This window comes from Salvelinus fontinalis, chromosome 3 (assembly GCF_029448725.1).
Source record: "Salvelinus fontinalis isolate EN_2023a chromosome 3, ASM2944872v1, whole genome shotgun sequence".
Lineage (NCBI taxonomy): Eukaryota > Metazoa > Chordata > Actinopteri > Salmoniformes > Salmonidae > Salvelinus > Salvelinus fontinalis.
Genome location: NC_074667.1, coordinates 49,639,263 through 49,659,715, shown reverse-complemented (window position 1 = coordinate 49,659,715; position 20,453 = coordinate 49,639,263). Strand labels below are relative to the sequence as shown.

The following is a 20,453-nucleotide window of genomic DNA, read 5'->3' as shown; positions in this document are numbered from 1 at the left end:
CAAGAAGCGAGGGATCTCCACCTTTCAGGAGAGGCAGTACAAAAGCAGATTTCCATAACTTGGGGATTTCCTTAACATCAAGCGTAAGGTTAAAAATACATGTTAAGGGGGAGCAATGATGTCTGTGGCTAGGTGTAGGAGGCGGGGGTCTAGTTCATCAGGGCCAGGGGATTTTTATAAATCAATTTCTTTCAGGGCTTTACACACTTCTGAAACAGAGAAGGATGAAAAGGAGAACCGGGTGAAGGAGTGCACAGGGGTGTCAGGTAAATTTATAGGGGGCTCAATTATACCTTTGACCTTTATTCAAATAAACTGCCTGCATCAAAAAAATGCTCGTTCAAGGCTTTCAGAATCGAGGTTCTCTCAGTTACAATCTGTGTGTCGACCAACAATTGTTTAGGAAGTTGTGTATCTTTTCTGTACTCCAAACCTTTCACTACTTGCCAAAATTTGGATGGATTATTTAAGTAGATTTCAGGTAGTGGTATGCTTTCAATTTACGGATCATAGCCACACCCATATTTCGAAGACGTTTAAAAGCCATCCAATCATCTGCCAAACCAGTCCCTCTTGCTTTAGGCCACATAGAATTTCGTTCCCTTATGATTTTTGTAAGTTCCTTAGTAAACCAAGGGTTCTCTCTGCCCTTAACCCTGAATTTTTTTAAAGGGGCATGCCTATTGCATACATCCTGGAATGCGTTGTGGAAGTAAGACAAGGCAATTCAATCTCTATTCCATTCAATGCTAGATACATCATGTAAAAAAACTTGAATATCAAACCGCTTCCAGTTTCTTTTCGTAATAATACATGGAGATTTCTTAGGAATTTTACCATCTCTCACACAGGCAATAGCACAGTGATCACTTATGTCATTTGCAAAAATACCAGAAGCATTAAAACGATGAGGAGTATTGGTTAAGATCAAATCAATCAAAGAGGATTTCAGAGGATATTTTATATTCAACCTAGTTACACTGTTGACAATCTGAGTGAGATTATAGGTATTGCACAGCATTTTAAGTTGATCAGAGCTAGATGTTAGCCAGTCTTGATTAAATCACCCATCAGGACAAACTCAGAATTGACATTCTGTGATAACAATTTGAAAATACAATCCAGAGAGCCAACAGTAGCAGATGGAGGTGTATAACAGAAAGATACAACAATATTTAAAGATGAGCCAAGGTTTAGGTTCAAAGACAGATATTCAAATTGCTTAGGTTTAGTAACAGAAGTTAGAACGACCACCGAGAACTTGTCTTTTACATTTACAGCAACACCACCACCCTTACATTTACTATCTGTATGAAAAATATTGTAACCATTTATTCATGATGGGAAATTAATTCATGAATAATTGTGGGGAAACCCCAAAAAATCTGTTTGCTTTCAATTCCCCAGGTGCAACTGCATGGTATTTGCAACTATAAAGAGTCTGGAATATGATCAATTAAGTAATATCAATACAGTTAAACATGTTCATGTAAAAAAGTTAATTATGTTGGATTACACTTATGGCACTTCCAAGGCTGTTTCATTATAATTTTTTATGATCGTGTCAATCATGTTATGTACTTAGGCTATTGTAACAAGGCATATGCCAGCATTGTTGGCTTACTAGGATGTCATGGCAACGGCCGTTGGAGCTCACTTTGCCACGTATGAACCCTGGTTAGAGTCCCTGCTGGAGCTTTCTATTTCTTTGGCTACATTGGTGGCAGTGTTGGGATCACGTCCAGCTCACGTATAGTTATAGCTTCAATGCCATACAACTCTCCTTCCGTGGCCTCCAACTGCTCTTAAATACAAGTAAAACTAAATGCATGCTCTTCAACCGATCGCTGCCTGCACCTGCCCGCCCGTCCAGCATCACTACTCTGGACGGTTCTGACTTAGAATATGTGGACAACTACAAATACCAAGGTGTCTGGTTAGACTGTAAACTCTCCTTCCAGACTCACATCAAACATCTCCAATCCAAAGTTAAATCAAGAATTGGCTTCCTATTTCGCAACAAAGCATCCTTCACTCATGCTGCCAAACATACCCTCGTAAAACTGACCATCCAACCGATCCTCGACTTCGGCTATGTCATTTACAAAATAACCTCCAATACCCTACTCAATACATTGGATGCAGTCTATCACAGTGCCATCAGTTTTGTCACCAAAGCTCCATATACTACCCACCACTGTGACCTGTATGCTCTCGTTGGCTGGCCCTCGCCTCATACTCGTCGCCAAACCCACTGGCTCCAGGTCATCTACAAGACCCTGCTAGGTAAAGTGCCTCCTTATGTCAGCTCGCTGGTCACCATAGCAGCACCCACCTGTAGCACGCGCTCCAGCAGGTATAGCTCTCTGGTTACCCCCAAAGCCAATTCCTCATCTGGCCGCCTCTCCTTCCAGTTCTCTGCTGCCAATGACTGGAACGAACTACAAAAATCTCTGAAACTGGAAACGCTTATCTCCCTCACTAGCTTTAAGCACCAGCTGTCAGAGCAGCTCACAGATTACTGCACCTGTACATAGCCCATCCATAATTTAGCCCAAACAACTACCTCTTCCCCTACTGTATTTATTTATTTTGCTCCTTTGCACCCCATTATTTATATTTCTACTTTGCATATTCTTCCACTGCAAATCTACCATTCCAGTGTTTTACTTGCTATATTGTATTTACTTCGCCACCATGGCCTTTTTTGCCTTTACCTCCCTTATCTCACCTCATTTGCTCACATTGTATATGGAGGTATTTTTCTACTGTATTATTGACTGTATGCTTGTTTTACTCCATGTGTAACTCTGTGTTGTTGTATGTGTCGAACTGCTTTGCTTTATCTTGGCCAGGTTGCAATTGTAAATGAGAACTTGTTCTCAACTGGCCTACCTGGTTAAATAAAGGTGAAATATTTTTTTTTAAATATGATCTAGTGGTGGGAAGCATTCTGTTTTTCAACATTGTGTTGGGTGTAATTACATTGATATATCTAGTGAACAATGGATAAGCAACAATGGGTGTGACGGATAGAAGTAGTCACTACAGGTGTGATCAAGCCTTACATCAAAGTTGCCTGAAGCTGAATGGAAAGTGGTATGCTCTGACCAGTTATTCAGAAGAAAATCCTCTGTGACTGTCTATTTTACATAAGTTAACTTACCAGTGTGGACCCAAAACAAACACATTCTACACATTTACAAACGACCTGTTTAAAGTGTTATTACAACCATGGTGTTCTTTTGTTACTGAAGCTTAAATATAAAATAACCTGACAATGATCCACATCACATGGGTAGACAGATGATGTAAGTATGTTAAGCAAAAAAACACAACTATTCTTTTTTTAGGATGTAAACCAGTAATATGAATAATTTTTGATCTAGAATCAAGGCCTTTCCCAGTCATAAAGGACGAAGCTAGGCCCCTCTTGGTTCTCACTGGCGAAGACTTAACTCAAGTTAGGGGTTATATGTCAGACTCTCCTACATAACTTATACCCCAGAGGTTGTAAATAAACCCTTTTTAAGGTGATATAACTTGTATGATTATTATAGGGCTGTGAAACCCATAGCCGAATGGCTTCAGACTGAACATTTCTCACAGGAAATTGCAGTTGACATTGAACATAGCTTATGGTTAGGGTATTTAATTAATTTCAGACTCTCCTATGCCACTATTCCAAACATCTTATATCACAGAGGTTGTTAATAAACCCTTTTGAAGGTGATATAACTTGTGTCATTATTATGTGAAACCCATAGCCAAATGGCTTCAGGATGAGCATTTCTCACCATTTATTTACGGAGAGCAATTTCCATTGTATAACAGTTAGTGTCCATTTATTTACGGAGAGCAATTTCCATTGTATAACAGTTAGTGTCCATTTATTTACGGAGAGCAATTGCCATTGTATAACAGTTAGTGTCCATTTATTTACAGTAGGGTGTTGATTAATTATTGTTTCTTCAGTGGAAATACAGAATATGTATGAAAATGCCAAATATACCAAAAGCTAAATCAAGCAGACATTTATGACTATTTAACCATTACTGAAACATGCAAACTACAAACATTTAACAAGTTTAAAGATAATGAATACATTATCTTATATACTATATACAAATATTTTATTAGAAATAATTCATACAAAAGTCAAGAGTTGGCCATAACATGAGTACAAACAGAGTGTGTGTATATGTGTATAAGGGTTTCTGTGCGTGTGTGTGTATTATGGTGTGTATTATAATTTACCATTATAAAAATGTATCCCCATTCCCCGATCAATACCACCATTTTTTTTCACCAATCTGGCAACTCTAATAAAATTCCACATAGCCTTGTACAAAATGCATTTTGAAAGAAATGATGTAAAATACACAAAAAAGTGAAGCCTTGTATTAAAAGCATTATGACGAAAATGGTGTAATGTTGGCTCCATGAAATGTGAAATGAAGAAAATTGTGTAGGCCTACTGTTGCCTACATGGAAAAAGGGCCTTTCTGACTACAGAACCAGTATCCCAAAGTATTAAGTGAAAACAAGCATAGAAAACAGTATTGGCATTAATAAAAAACAAAACAATGTAAGGCTACTATTATATTATAATTATTTTGGTGACAACCTGGTTGATTAACAATATTGGGTTGTTAACGCATTTGCATTTTGTTATATAAATAAATAAATGTGTCAGTGTAGGACACCATTGCCCATCATGCATTACTCTAATAACTTTATTAGAGCAAAAGGTTGTTTCCAAAGTTTTCCTGTGAATGAAGTCACACAAAAATGTCTGTATTTTTTAAGACAAACAAAAATGCACAAAATCTGCTGAACTACTTTTTGTACACATTTGCACAAATTGAGTGTAAGATTGTGTTGGTTACTGCTAAAAAACAGACAGATTTTGTGAGAGTAAACAACATTGAAACTGAGGTACATTCTCATCCATAGGATAGCAGAGTTTCAGTGCAAAAAACCTTGGTGTGTTTCCATTGTGTGTATGTCTGCTCTGTGTAACATCACTGTGGTATATTTTGCCCTGTTATTTCACACTGCTTTGCCCACGATCAATGTCCTGGAACAGCCTGTGCTTCCTCTAACAGAACCAGCCAATCACCTCTCAGGATTTCAGTCTGTCTGTCTGAGCCCAGTGAAAGGACTGGTTCTGCTAAAAGGGATACATGCCTGACCGTCTTCCTTTTGATTTTAGTTCAACAACTCTTATTTAGTATCAGTAGTGAATCTGGCTGGATTTCAATGGCACATTGTGCAGGCCTCAGACAGCTATTGAAGACTTGGCTTTTCAGTCCCAAGGCTGAACAAGGTTCTCAATACATTCATGAAATAGACTACACAAACTTTACTTACTGCATGCCTTTTGTCTTTTCTTGGTTATACCCACACCATGTTTTCTAAGGTTGACAGTGTGCCTCAATATACAGTATAATCTAAAAGTTAATGTCTCTTAAATTTGATATTATATTTGGTATTTCCTCAAATGCTAATTTACAAAACAACATTCACAGCAATCTATCTCATTAAAACTGTGACGCTCTCTGGTGTTTTCCAAAATCTTGTGTAAGAACCAGAAATTAAGACAGAGATTAGGGTACCCTGCACATTGTGGGGCTAGTTCAAAACCCAAACCCAGTGGCTCTGGTTTCTCCCTCATACTGCTCACACTAACAATTCCATTCACCAGTCTCTACTAGTGGCAGCCAGCTGTGTGTGTGATTGAGACAAGGCACAGGACCCTGGGGGACCCCTTGGGCCCCTGGGCACAGCTCATACTGACAGGTCTGTGTGGTAATTTGGAGATAGAGGGAGTGGATGGTGAAATGATGTGGAGGTTGATAACTTTTCTCTCTCACAGGTCAGACTGACAGGTCTGTGTGGTAATTTGGAGATAGAGGGAGTGGATGGTGAAATGATGTGGAGGTTGATAACTTTTCTCTCTCACAGGTCAGACTGACAGGTCTGTGTGGTAATTTGGAGATAGAGGGAGTGGATGGTGAAATGATGTGGAGGTTGATAACTTTTCTCTCTCACAGGTCAGACTGACAGGTCTGTGTGGTAATTTGGAGATAGAGGGAATGGATGGTCAAATGATGTGGAGGTTGATAACTTTTCTCTCTCACAGGTCAGACTGACAGGTCTGTGTGGTAATTTGGAGATAGAGGGAGTGGATGGTGAAATGATGTGGAGGTTGATAACTTTTCTCTCTCACAGGTCAGACTGACAGGTCTGTGTGGTAATTTGGAGATAGAGGGAGTGGATGGTGAAATGATGTGGAGGTTGATAACTTTTCTCTCTCACAGGTCAGACTGACAGGTCTGTGTGGTAATTTGGAGATAGAGGGAGTGGATGGTGAAATGATGTGGAGGTTGATAACTTTTCTCTCTCACAGGTCAGACTGCTCATGTTGTACTGTAAGTGGTCCTATGCTCATCTACTATCTGTTAACCCAACTCTCCTACTCAAAGAACTTTCTTGCCATAGTTTGTATGGTTCACTAACATGGTATGATATTGTGATGACATCCAACACTTTCAAGATTAATGCCACCTTTTTTCAAAGTTTGGAGTGATATACTTTTCACTACCATAAAGGCCATACAGGAAAGCCTGACTTACTGTACCATGATGACTCGATCATGTCCATTCAAAGGTAGTTTGACTCTCTTTTCCACTCAGGAAAAAAAATGCTATCTAGAACCTTAAAAAGGCTTCTTCGGCTGTCTCAATTGGAGAACACTCTGAAGAACCCTTTTTGGTTGCAAGTAGAATTAACCACTTTGGCTTCTACAGGGGATTCTACCTGGAACAAAAAAGAGCTCTACCTGGAACAAAAAAGGGTTCTCCTATGGGGACAGCCGAGGAACCCATTAGAGTGTAGAACGTACCATGTGTTCTCTCTCTCTTCCTTCTGTACAGAACTAGCCCCTCTTGTCAGAAAGCTAATTGTTAAGCCCTAGTAGGTCCAGCATTTGCATCTGTATCATCTCTATCAACCAACGAATGGCAAAATGTTGCCGTGTTCCAGCAGAAAGTGACCTCTAAAATAACCAGCGCAGGAGCAGGTTGCCATTACGTCTGCTTCTCCCACAGAGAGACAGAAGAGAGACAGACTGAATCCCACAGAGGTTTGTTACACTCAACACAGGAAACTATATGCAAATGCTGTCATTTCAGCTGTCGTCTGTTCCGTCCCCTTCTGTGGAAATGAGCAGAGCAGCAGCAGGTAGGGATGGATTGGAGAAGGATTTTCAAACTATTACTTTTTTTCTGTTAGAACCTAAGCCCTCTGCATTCTAATTTACTAGCCACATTAAAATGCAATTTACTCAGACCTCAGTAAGTAAAAAGAGCCAAGGACAATTGCCTTAGCAAAATAGTTTAGACATTCTCTTTCCTTCTGTTTTTCGTTAAGTGCTGAACACTTCTACTCCATTTGCAGAGCAACTTCTTCGAAAAGCAATGAAACACCCTGACGGAACAGAAAACTCCAGACAACAACATATATCAAGATCAATTTAATGTGACATTGACAATGGGTATAGAACAAAATAGTAGAAGAAAGTAGTACCGTTCACATTACATGAACCATGTGGATGGATAGTTCATGTAAAGTGTTACCAAACAAATATGGGAAGTGGAAAACATGAGTGCTTGGTGATGATCATTTCTTGTGTGGAGTGTTTTCGATTGATTCTTTTATGATTTCCCTTATTCAACACATTTGATGGTGATGCTTCTGCTGGCAGGTAACTTTGCTCTGATAAAGCCTCCCAGATGGGATATATCCTGCTGCTGTTTGTGACTGGCTCGAAAAGGTGCCTTCTGTTACTTCTAATAGACAACATGTGGCTCTTGAAACAGCAATGTAAATACTGAATCTGAATACTGAGGCAACAGCTAGGAAACGCCCAAAGTCCTGGGCTAATAGACTTATATCAATATCATAATCTAAGGCTATCTGGTCTGGTAGGGATTCTTGATAATATTGAAGGCTTCAAATAACTAGATAATTTTAACAAAAGGGGCAGGTAGGCAGAATGATGAGATTTCTCATTTCACTTTCTTTTGCTCTCTCCCTTTTACTTGTAATTGTCAACAACATAATTGTATGGTGGGCGCAGAAATGGATTGATCTATTTAGCCAGTGGAGCGGGTAATGTGGCTCTATGCTGGGCTTGTGTTTGGTGGGGTCCCTCCCCACTTCCCTTCACTGTGACTTCCTCAAACAAAAGGCCTGCCTTGTCTGCTGCTGATACAGAACAGGCAAGCAGGGCTCCCTCTCTGAAAGACAGAAAGGAAAAAGACAAAAAACAAGGGTATCAGACACTCACTTTGGCAGCGTCTTACTTTCATGCCAATTAAAAAAATGTAAGCTGATGGATTTATGTGTATGAGTTGGTGTGTATGTGTGCCTGATTGCATTTCACTGAGACTGTTAAGAGAAAAATTAAACCCTGCAGGTGAAGTGAAAATAAAAAAAGGATTTACTGGTGTGTAACAGAACAAATACAGATGAGGTTATCTGCCCTCAATGCAGAAAGAATGAAAGATGTTGATTAAACCAGAGAAATGCAGAGAGAGAATAAAACCCTTTATGTTGTCTATTATCTATGCTGTCCACTGATAGCTTCCCCCCCATCAGAGGCAGATCAGGACATAAAGCAGCCTGATGATAAGAACCCACACAACAAGAGCCCAAGAAAACACATGTGCACGCATACAAACACACACACAAACAAACGCACGCACGCACACACACACACACGCGCAGTCATGTCCAAAATCAACACATCAGATTGGGCATGGCAGACTAGGACTATGCACTGTAATCTAATTCACACATTGCCCAGTAGCAAAACAGGACATGAAACAAAATGAGTGAATGGACGAGAGAGAGCAACTGGTCCTACTATTATACACTTATCCGACCACGACAGAAAGTGGTCAGGGCTGGACCTGTGTCTCTGTGTCTGTGTTTGTGTGTGTGTTTGCATGCATGTGTTTGTGTTGACAGCCGGCAATGCATGTCTTTTTATTTCTAGATATTTTTTTATTTGTTGACAAACATGATTTTGATTACGTGTGTTGCAATTGTTGCATGTGTTATACTGTAATTTGCAGTCTTGAGTGGGAGGGAGAGTGCAGAGTATTTTTGTCAAACCTGCCTACTCATGCACAGCATGTAAACACACACACTTGATTATTTTCCCTGAGTATGTGGGTTAATGAGAAATCAGTGAACATGAGTCAGTCAGTCCCACTCCCATAGTTGTGTTTGAAGTGAAGTGCGCATGAAGAAAAGCTGGAGAGAGACTAACCTTTACAGAGGCAAGAATGCAGCTCAGTTTCTGTTGAAGCATCCTCTGCATTTTGCTTCCAGAGCTAAAAAGGTGAGTATGGCGCAGTGTTCTGCAAAGAGAGGGTCAAGAGAAAATGTTGACGTGTATATTTAGGAGTAAAACCTTTAGTAGAGACTTTGCCTTTCTTACCCTAATGTACAAAACAGGATCATATTCACTGATATGAGTTTAGATCACTTCTCAGTACTGCACATAGTCATTGATTCCTATGAAGAGTATTTAGGAGAGCGGTTCTCAAACTTCTCCTCGGGGACCCCCAGACATTTCACAATGTTGTTGTAGCCCTGAACCAGCTCACCTCACCTGATTCACATACTCACCTGATTCACCTTGATGATTAGTTCACAAGTTGAATCAGGTGTGCTAGCTCTGGAATTGATCAAATACATGGAACACCTGGGGGTCCCCAAGGAGAGGTTTGTGAACCACTGATTTAGGAAATATTCTAAATTCTTACATAAAACTTATGAAACACTTTTCACTTTTTTGTCCAAAGAATGAATTCAGAGATGCATTCTTAAAGTTGGCTTTGTACTGTATCAGAGCGCTTACCTTGACAGGCTGGCAAAATCGTACCATCCGGTCAACTTCTTTTCACTTTTAGGATGGGGGCTTGGAATAGTAAAGTAGTATAGACTGTGTACTGTATAAGCATGCGGAACAACCTTGAAAAGCTCTGTGTGGTCTAACCTTCCCTGTCTGTTCCTTTCACTACAATCACATTAGTCTCTGTTTCTATTCAAAGTCATGGTTAGGAATCACTAAGAGAAGGGGGAGGCAGCACTCGGTCTGGGGAGTCAATCGAATGAATCCAAATCTGGCGATCAACCTGTCATGGAGTGTTAGATGGGCTTGCTTCAGGGACATTATACCTTTTATTATTTTCATTTCTTATGGTGGAGTTTTCATCTTGTTTTTTACAAACTACCTGGCAGTGGAAATATACTTGCTCTTAGCTAAGTTTATCTTTCTAAAGAGATTAACCCTCAGGCAAAAACAGGATGTTTCTCACTGCCTTGCTTACACTTTTCTGGCACAGGTCATTAGTGCTTACAGTTTAAAAACCCACGTCACGACAAAGAAACAAAAAAAATACAAAAGTATGTGGACACCCTTTCAAATTAGTAGATTTGGCTATTTCAGCCACCCCCGTTGCTGACAGGTGTATAAACTTGAGCACACAGCCATGCAATCTCCATATACAAACATTGGCAGTAGATTGGCCTTGAAGAGCTCAGTGACTTTCAACGTAGCACCGTCATAGGATGCCAACTTTCCAACAAGTCAGTTTGTCAAATGTCTGCCCTGCTAGAGCTGCCCCAGTCAACTGTAAGTGCTGTTATTGTGAAGTGGAAATGTCTAGGAGCAACAATGACTCAGCTGTGAAATGGTAGCCCACACTAGCTCACAAAACGGGACAGCCAAGTGCTGAAGTGTGTAGCGTGTAAAACTCATCTGATCACCATGCGCAGTGCTATGCGACGGCTGGAGTGGTGTAGAGCTCGCTGCCATTGGACTCTGGAGCAGTGGAAACACGTTCTCTGGAGTGATGAATCATGCTTGACCATCTGGCAGTCCGATGGACGAATCTGGGTTTGGCACATGCTAGGAGAACACTACCTGCCCCAATGCATAGTGCCAGGTTTAAAGTTTGGTGTAGGAGAAAAAATGGGTCTGTTTTTTATGCTTCGGGCTAAGTCGCTTAGTTAGGGAAATCTTAACGCTATAACATACAATGACATTCTAAACGATTCTGTGCTTCCAACTTTATGGCAACAGTTTGGGAAAGGCCCTGGCCTGTTTCAGAATGACAATGCTCCCGTGCACAAAGCGAGGTCCATACAGAAATTGTTTGTGGAGATCGTTGTGGAAGAACTTGACTGGCCTGCACAGAGCCCTGACCTCAACCCCATCGAACACCTTTGGGATGAATTGGAATGCCGACTGGGAGCCAGGCTTAATCACCCAACATCAGTGCCCGACCTCACTAATGCTTTTGTGGCTGAATGGAAGCAAGTCCACGCACTAATGTTCCAACATCTAGTGGAAAGCTTCCCCAGAAGAGTGGAGGCTGTTATAGTAGCAAAGGGGGGACCAACTCCATAGTAATGCCTATGATTTTGGAATGAGATGTTCGACGAGCAGGTGTCCAGATACGTTTGGTAATGTAGTGTATGTCATGTGTCTAGTGCATGCTTTATTTCTGTTTGAGCTTGAAAATCTATGTATTTTATATCAAATAACAGGAGACGATTACCCAAATTAGAGTAATGGGACAGCAGATGAGATCCTACCACAGTATATCAGTAGATGTACTAAATAATTTCCATCAGAAGTGTCTTGTCCAACTATGGTCACTCAGGTTCTAGTTACCGCCTGAGAGGTTGTTATTTTCTAAAGGTTGTAGTTAAGTGAGGCCTCCTCACCACGTCTCACTTAAATAACAGATTCACATAGCTTATCTATCAAAATCTATAGCCATTGTGAGAGTAACTTGTATGTGCTGTGTTCAGTGTTTGTGTGCATGTGAATGTGTGAGTGAGTGACTCTAGTGCCAGTGCAGAGTCTCACCCTTGTGGTCTTGATCTTGTTCCCAGAGGAGCACATCCATCCAGAGTTATCAGGCAGAGTCTTACACTCCTCTCCCTCCAGACAGGGCTCCATCTCACACCACCACTTCCCAATCACAATGGACGCTGCCGGCGGGAGAGAGACACATAGAGAGAGAAGGCTGAGTTCACCCTGTCATCACGCACAGATACAGTCACACACAATTAGGGTTGTTAAGCTACTGCTAGTTTACCATAGTTAAAATAATCTTCAGTCATTTAGGTAATTAACAGAAAATCTATGGCAATCTACAGTATCGTAACTTTGTTAATTTACACTTGAATATTTATTTTATTTTATTCATATATAGTATACATTTTTCTATCCTTGTCCATTTTGTCCAGGAGTTTCTAGTAGATAGACCATATCATTCAAGAGGAAATTACCTAATTAATGAAAAAAGCATCTAATCAACAATGGCATTATTTTCTCTTCCAACTATCAATGTTTTTCACAACTGCCACCATTTTGACGCCAAAACATTGACGGAAAAAACATACTGACATAGTCAAATAAATAGTGTGTAAAAAATATACTGTATAGAAAGGATATTTCATTCTGAAACCCTCATACTAAACACCAATGGTATACACTAAGTTGATGGTTTACATACAGTACCAGTCAAAAGTTTGGACACATCTACTCATTTAAGGGTTTTTAAATGTATTTTTACTATTTTCTACATTGTAGAATAATAATGAAGACATCAACACTATGAAATAACATGACAGCTTTGCACACTTTTGGCATTCTCTCAACCCGCTTCATGAGGTAGTCACCTGGAATGCTTTCCCAACAGTCTTAACTTCTTGACGCACGGATCCCTTTAGCGGGATCATTTTCGTAATCAACCGCTGAATTGCAGAGCGCCAAATAAAATAAAAAATACTACAAATATTTATAATCATGAAATCACAAGTGAAATATGCCAAAACACAGCATAGCTTGTTGTTAATCCACCTATCCACCTATCCACCTTGAAAATATGCTTTACAGCGAAAGCAATCCAAGCGTTTGTGAGTTTATCAATCACTAGACAAAACAGTGAGAACAGCTAGTATCAAATTAGCTTGGTCACGAAAGTCAGAAAAGCAATATAACTAATCACTTACCTTTGATGATCTTCGGATGTTTGCACTCACGAGACTCCCAGTTACACAATAAATGTTATTTTGTTCGATAAAGATTAGTTTTATAACCAAAAAACGCCATTTGGTTTGCGCGTTATGTTCAGAAAACCACAGGCTCGTTCCGGTCCTGAAGGGCAGACGAAAATTCCAAAAAGTATCCGTAATGTTCGTAGAAACATGTCAAACGTTTTTTATAATCAATCCTCAGGTTGTTTTTAACATACATAATCGATAATATTTCAACTGGACGGTAAACTATTCAATACTACAGAGAAAGAAAATGTTGAGCTACAACTCTCCAGCGCATGAACTAATCAAAGGACACCTGACGCGTTTTGATAAATCTCGCTCATTTTTCAAAATAAAAGCTTTAAACTATGTCTAAAGCCTGGTCACAGCCTGAGGAAGCCATTGGAAAAGGAATCTGGTTGATACCCCTTTAAATGGAGGAGGGGCAGGCAACGGAACAGGGATTTTTCCAAATAAAAGGCACTTCCGGGTTGGATTCCTCAGGTTTTCGCCTGCAAAATCAGTTATGTTATACTCACAGACAATATTTAGACAGTTTTGGAAACTTTAGTGTTTTCTATCCTAATCTGTCAATCATATGCATAAGACACGGCGGTTGGAACCAAAAATCTCAAATTTGGACTCATCAGACCAAAGAACAGATTTCCACCGGTCTAATGTCCATTGCTCGTGTTTCTTGGCCCAAGCAAGTCTCTTCTTCTTATTGGTGTCCTTTGGTAGTGGTTACTTTGCAGAAATTCAACCATGAATGCCTGATTTTCGCAGTCTCCTCTGAACAGTTGATGTTGAGATGTGTCTGCTAATTGAACACTGTGAAGCATTTATTTGGCCTGCAATCTGAGGTGCAGTTAATTGCCGATTTCTGAGGCTGGTAACTCTAATGAACTTATCCTCTGAAGCAGAGGTAACTCTAGGTCTTCCTTTCCTGTGGCGGTCCTCATGAGAGCCAGTTTCATCATAGCACTTTATGTGTTTTGCAACTGCACTTGAAGAAACTTTCAAAGTTCTTGAAATGTTCCGCATTGACTGACCTTCATGTCTTAAAGTAATGATGAACTGTCATTTCTCTTTGCTTATTTGAGCTGTTCTTGCCATACTATGGACTTGGTCTTTTACCAAATAGGACTATCTTCTGTATACCACCTCTACCATGTCACAACACAACTGATTGGCTAAAACACATTAAGAAGGAAAGAAATTCCACAAATTAACTTTTAACAAGGCACACCTGTTAATTGAAAGACATTCCAGGTGACTACCTCATGAAACTGGTTGAGAGAATGCCAAGAGTGTGCAAAGCTGTCATCAAGGCAAGGGGTAGCTACTTTGAAGAATCTCAAATATAAAATATATTTTGATTTATTTAACACTTTTTTGGTTACTACATGATTCCATATGTGTTATTTGGTAGTTTTGATGTCTTCACTATTATTCTCCAATGTAGAAAATAGTAAAATTATGAAAAACCGGGGAATGAGTAGATTTGTTCAAACTTTGACTGGTACTGTGTATAAAATCCTTGAAAGATACCAAAATTCTGGTAGTTTACTGGTAAACTTTGAAGGTGCCAGTAATAAACCTTCCCTTTGCAACCCTACACACAATATTGGCACACAGGCGCGGGCGCAGACACAAATACAATGAAGGAAAATACAGCCCTTCAATATGGTGAAAAGGTCCTCAAGCGAACAGTCTGGTGATAAGACCCGTACATATTTCTAAATGATTGTTTTTTCATTCTTCCTCGCTCAGAGCATTTTGTACCGTTTCTGAAATGAAACTCACTGTTGACAATAATGTCTGCCCAAACAATGATTAATCATTATTTTGTTTTAATATTGCAACATTGCATGAAGAGGCAGTAATCTTATTTTTAATCAAAAGTAATTGCCTCTCATTAACATCTACAAAATACGTCCTCTAGCTATTAGACAAAACAAAACAAAGGTACTTTCTCATCTTCTCACTAAGATTGCCTGTACCTATTATTGGTCTATTCAAACCTATATATTCAAACCTATAAAGTAAAGTATATACTTTGTGTCGTCCATGTGTCTTGATGCTTCTGTTCCCAGTCACAGATGTTTTTATATAGAACCTCTATTCCCATTGAAAGCAATGAGCCAGAGTATGTGTGGTATTTGTCCTGCATGAGCTTATTTTCTCCCATAAAATTACTTGTACTATATGTACTTCAAGCTGCCAAGAAGGCATCATTATTCTCTCTTTAACTGGATAGGATTGGAAGGTTAAATGTCTGAGTCAAGATAGACATATTCGTTTTTCAAATTTACATCCTGTTTCACCTTTTTTGGTAAAGTTTTTCTTGCAGTCGGCGTAACCACAGTTACAGGGAAGCAAGTCTCTGTAAGCACGTTTTCACTTCTTATTATTAAAAAAACACAGGATACAGTGAAGTCCCTGTGCATCATTGTACACACTGTAGCAATATACAGATGGAGCGAGAACATGCTGAACTGTAGCCTACTCTCTCATACACTGAGAAGAACAGACTCATACAGTGACTGCATTGGCTTAATAGAGACTGCTCAGTGAAGTATTAGCAATCCCCAGGCTTACCATCCTTCCCTTTCCTTGAAGACAGCCTAACCGTGCTCTGAAGCTACCAGAGCTAGCAGAGCATTCACTTCCTCCGCACACGAATCAAACACACGTTGACCTCTATGCTCCCCCATGGCTGTTCACCACATAGTGTAATTAATTACCACACCCTCATCCATCATCATCTCTCTCTCTCTCTCTCTCTCTCTCTCCCTCTCTCTCTCGCTCTCTCTCTCTCTCGCTCGCTCGCTTAGCTTCACTGAGTATGCATCCCATCTTAATGACACAGCAATACCATGTGTGATGGGAGGAAACATTATCTCACCTTGCAATCTATCACAGTCTTTCTGAGATGATGTGATCTTTGTATTTGTTTCCATGTTATTCTGTGATCTCTGATGTTGTTAAGTCTAGATTCCTGGATATTCCAAAATGTGTACCGCATGGGTTGGTACTGGAACCTGTTCTCTTTACTATTTATATATATGTTAAACTGTTAATATGTATCTGTTAGCCAGGCTATGTTAGAGCTGCAATCTGACATTGTTACCTTACAGAAAGCCCTGGTTGATTTAAAACTTGTAATTAATGTGGGCTAGACTAAATACAGTTGAAGTCGAAAGTTTACATACACCTTAGCCAAATTCATTTAAACTCAGTTTTTCACAATTCCTGACATTTAATCCTAGTAACAATTCCCTGTCTTAGGTTAGTTAGGATCCACTTTATTTTAAGAATGTGAAATGTCAGAATAATAGTAGAGAGAATGATTTATTTCATATTTTATTTCTTTCATCACATTCCCAGTGGGTCAGAAGTTTACATACTCTCAATTAGTATTTGGTAGCATTGCCTTTAAATTGTTTAACTTGGGTCAAACGTTTTGGGAAGCCTTCCACAAGCTTCCCACAATAAGTTGGGTGAATTTTGGCCCATTCCTCCTGACAGAGCTGGTGTAACTGAGTCAGGTTTGTAGGCCTCCTTACTCACACACACTTTTTCAGTTCTGCCCACAAATGTTCTATAGGATTGAGGTCAGGGTTGTGTGATGGCAACTCCAATGCCTTGACTTTGTTGTCCTTAAGCCATTTTGCCACAACTTTGGAAGTATGCTTGCGATCATTGTTCATTTGGAAGACCCATTTGCGACCAAGCTTTAACTTCCTGACTGATGTCTTGAGATGTTGCTTCAATGTATCCACATCATTTTCCTGCCCCATGATGCCATCTATTTTGTGAAGTGCACCAGTCCCTCCTGCAGCAAAGCACCCCCACAACATGATGCTGCCACCCCGTGCTTCACGGTTGGGATGGTGTTCTTTGGCTTGCAAGCCTCCCCCTTTTTCCTACAAACATAACAATGGTCATAATGGCCAAACAGTTATATTTTTGTTTCATCAGACCAGAGGACATTTCTCCAAAAAGTATGATCTTTGTCCTCATGTGCAGTTGCAAACCATAGTCTGGCTCTTTTGGGCGGTTTCGGAGCAGTGGCTTCTTCCTTGCTGAGCAGCATTTCAGGTTATGTCGATATAGGACTCGTTTTACTGTGGATATAGATACCTCTGTACCTGTTTCCTCCAGCATCTTCACAAGGTCGTTTGCTGATGTTGTTCTGGGATTGAATTGCACTTTTCGCACCAAAGTACGATCATCTCTAGGAGACAGAACGCGTCTCCTTCCTGAGCGGTATGACGGCTGCGTGGTCCCATGGTGTTTATACTTGCGTACATTTGTTTGTACAGATGAACGTGGCACCTTCAGGCATTTGGAAATTGCTCCCAAGGATGAACCAGACTTGTGGAGGTCTACAATTTTTTCTCTGAGGTCTTGGCTGATTTCTTTTGATTTTCCCATGATGTCAAGCAAAGAGGCACTGAGTTTGAAGGTAGGCCTTGAAATACATCCACAGGTACACTTCCAATTGACTCAAATTATGTCAATTAGCTTATCAGAAGCTTCTAAAGTCATGACATTTTCTGGAATTGTCCAAGCTGTTTCAAGGCACAGTCAACTTAGTGTATGTAAACTTCTGACCCACTGGAATTGTGATACAGTGATATAATCTGCCTGTAAACAATTGTTAGAAAAATCACTTGTGTCATGCACAAAGTAGATGTCCTAACCGACCTGCCAAAACTATAGTTTGTTAACAAGAAATTTGTGGAGTGGTTGAGAAACAAGTTTTAATGACTCCAACCTAAGTGTATATAAACTTCCGACTTCAACTGTGCATGTTGTTCTCTAGTTCTCAGAAGAATGTTTCAGATAGACTACATATTTATTCATTGAATGGTTCTCTCATTGATCAGGTTCCCGCCTACAAATATCTGGGCATTTGGATTGACAAAACATATGGTTGAGCTAGTTAAAAATATCCCCATTTTTAGAAATAGATCTTGCCTCTCCCTAAATAGCCAGAAAGCAGATTGTACAGTCAACTTTCCTGCCAGTTCTTGATTATGGTGAGACCATTTACCAGATTGTAGCAGCCACTACTCTTAAACCGTCTATCATAGCGGCATTCGTTTAATCTCTGGTGACAGTTTTAATACTCACCACAGCATCCTGTATCAAAAGGTTTGCTGGTCATCATTAAAGTCCCATAGATCAATTCATTACGGTACTCCCTTTTTGTTTGCAAAGCCCTACTACAACTTACCTAACTTCATTGCTAACGTATAAAAGAATGAGCTACCAAACCCGCTCGCAGGATTGATTTACTTTTGAGGTCCCTCTGGTCTCGACCAATTCCTCCTTTAGTTTCAGTGAATCACATTGTTGGAATAACTTACAAAATTCCTTGCATCTTGATTCCCTGGTGCCACTAGGGCAGTTTAGGACTCTGGTGTTAAATGAATTTATTGAGCAGTGCCGTTGCTTCGATTGATTGTAGTGGTTTATTTGTTGAAATTGTGGTGTTGAGGTTGTGCCTTGTGGTTATTTTTCTTTTCTTGTTTTAATTGTAATGTAAATTGTTCTTCCTATTGTGAGAATAACATTGGAAACGAGACCCTGGTCTCAATTGGCCTTCCCTGAATAAATACAAGTTAATAAAATAATAAAATAAATTAGTTTAACCAGGACTTACCTGGACAAACACCATCGTAATTTTTTTTAAAGTCTGGTGCTCCAGGCGACATGTCTGATAATTTTCAACAATTGATACTCTGCCACTTTGTGTGCTGCAATGAACATGTTTTCCATTAAGCTACTTTTTTTGCTCTGACCAGAAAAACCTGGAAACTTGTTTTTCATTATACGAGCAGCGAGAAGGATTTCTATTGAACACTTTGAATGCAGAATCCTCTCTAAATTGAAAATGGTAAAGTAATACCTGCAAAGTAAAAATCAATCCTTTGGAATGGAAAAGAGAGCGAGACAGAAGGAGAAAGGAGAGGGGGAGAGAGAGAGAGAGAGAGAGAGAGGGGGCGAGAGAGCTGAGATTAAAACGCTGCCTCACCAGAGGGGTTGAAAGATGAGCTGTAGTTTGCATGACAGCAGAATGGTATTTACTATACTCCACGCCACACTGACTTCTCCTTACACTGTGTGCTGCAAAATATGCACTGTCTACGTGTGCGTTAGTCATTTCTATAGGGCCAGCCAATTGTATATGCCTGTCAAACATCTCTCAGGGACACTATCCCCCTGCCCTCATTATAAGCAGCATATGGCTTTCCGTGCAAGGGAATTAAATAGTCCAGAGTATCATGTCTACAGCAGTAATAATACAGACAAGATGTACACTACATGACCAAAAGTATGTGGACACCTGCTTGTCAAACATCTCATTCCAAAATCATGGGCAAGAATATGGAGTTGGTCCCCCCTTGCTGCTATAGCAGTCTCCACTCTTCTGGGAAGGTTTTCTGCTAGATGTTGGAACATTGCTGCGGGGACTTGCTTCCATTCAGCCACAAGAGCATTCGTGAGGTTGGGCACTGATGTTGGGCAATTAGGCCTGGCTCGCAGTCGGCATTCCAATTCATCCCAAAGGTATTCGATGGGGTTGAGGTCAGGGCTCTGTGGCCAGTCAAGTTCTTCCACAACGATCTCGACAAACCATTTCTGTATGGACCTTGATTTGTGCATGGGGACATTTTCATGCTGAAACAGCAAAGGGCATTCCCCAAACTGTTGCTACAAAGTTGGAAGCACAGATTCGTCTAGATTGTCATTGCATGTTGTAGCGTTAAGATTTCCCTTCACTGGAACTTAGGGGCCTAGCCCGATCCATGAAAAACAGCCCCAGACCATTATTCCTCCTCCACCAAACTTTACAGTTGGCACTATGCATTCGGGCAGGTAGTGTTCTCCTGGCATCCGCCAAACCCAGATTCGTCCATTGGACTACCAGATGGTGAAGTGTGATTCATCACTCTAGAGAATGCATTTCCACTGCTCCAGAGTCCAATGGCGGCAAGCTTTACACACATGAAACTCCCGATGAATAGTTATTGTACTGACATTGCTTCCAAAGGCAGATTGGAACTCGGTAGTGAGTGTTGCAACAAAGGCAGACCATTTATACTCACTTCAGCACTCGGTGGTGCCATTCTGTGAGCGTGTGTGGCCTACCACTTCACGGCTGAGCCACTGTTGCTCCTAGACATTTCCACTTCACAATAACAGCACTTCCAGTTGACCGGGGCAGCTTTAGCAAGGCAGACATTTTATGAACTGACTTGTTAGAAAGGTGGCATCCTATGGGATGCCACGTTGAAAGTCACTGAGCT

At 40.3% G+C, this 20,453-nt stretch overlaps 1 protein-coding gene across 3 annotated transcripts in view; it reads right to left on the bottom strand.

Moving 5' to 3' along the window:
- The window catches only part of LOC129851039 (chemokine-like protein TAFA-1), a 295,228-nt gene that overhangs the window by 9,215 nt on the left and 265,560 nt on the right, over window positions 1-20,453 (bottom strand). Inside the window, exons 4-6 of one of the 3 annotated variants that reach the window (XR_008758931.1) lie at window positions 11,954-12,078; window positions 9,341-9,431; window positions 7,523-8,303 (exon numbers count right to left, since the gene is read on the bottom strand). Coding sequence is in view for 1 of the 3 variants with exons in the window: in XM_055917205.1 (XP_055773180.1) it covers window positions 11,954-12,078 (125 nt within the window). In the remaining 2 variants the exon portion in view is untranslated. Of the gene's footprint in view, window positions 1-7,522; window positions 8,304-9,340; window positions 9,432-11,953; window positions 12,079-20,453 lie in introns of those variants that run through there. The other 2 variants (XR_008758930.1, XM_055917205.1) reach the window with 2 other exon arrangements.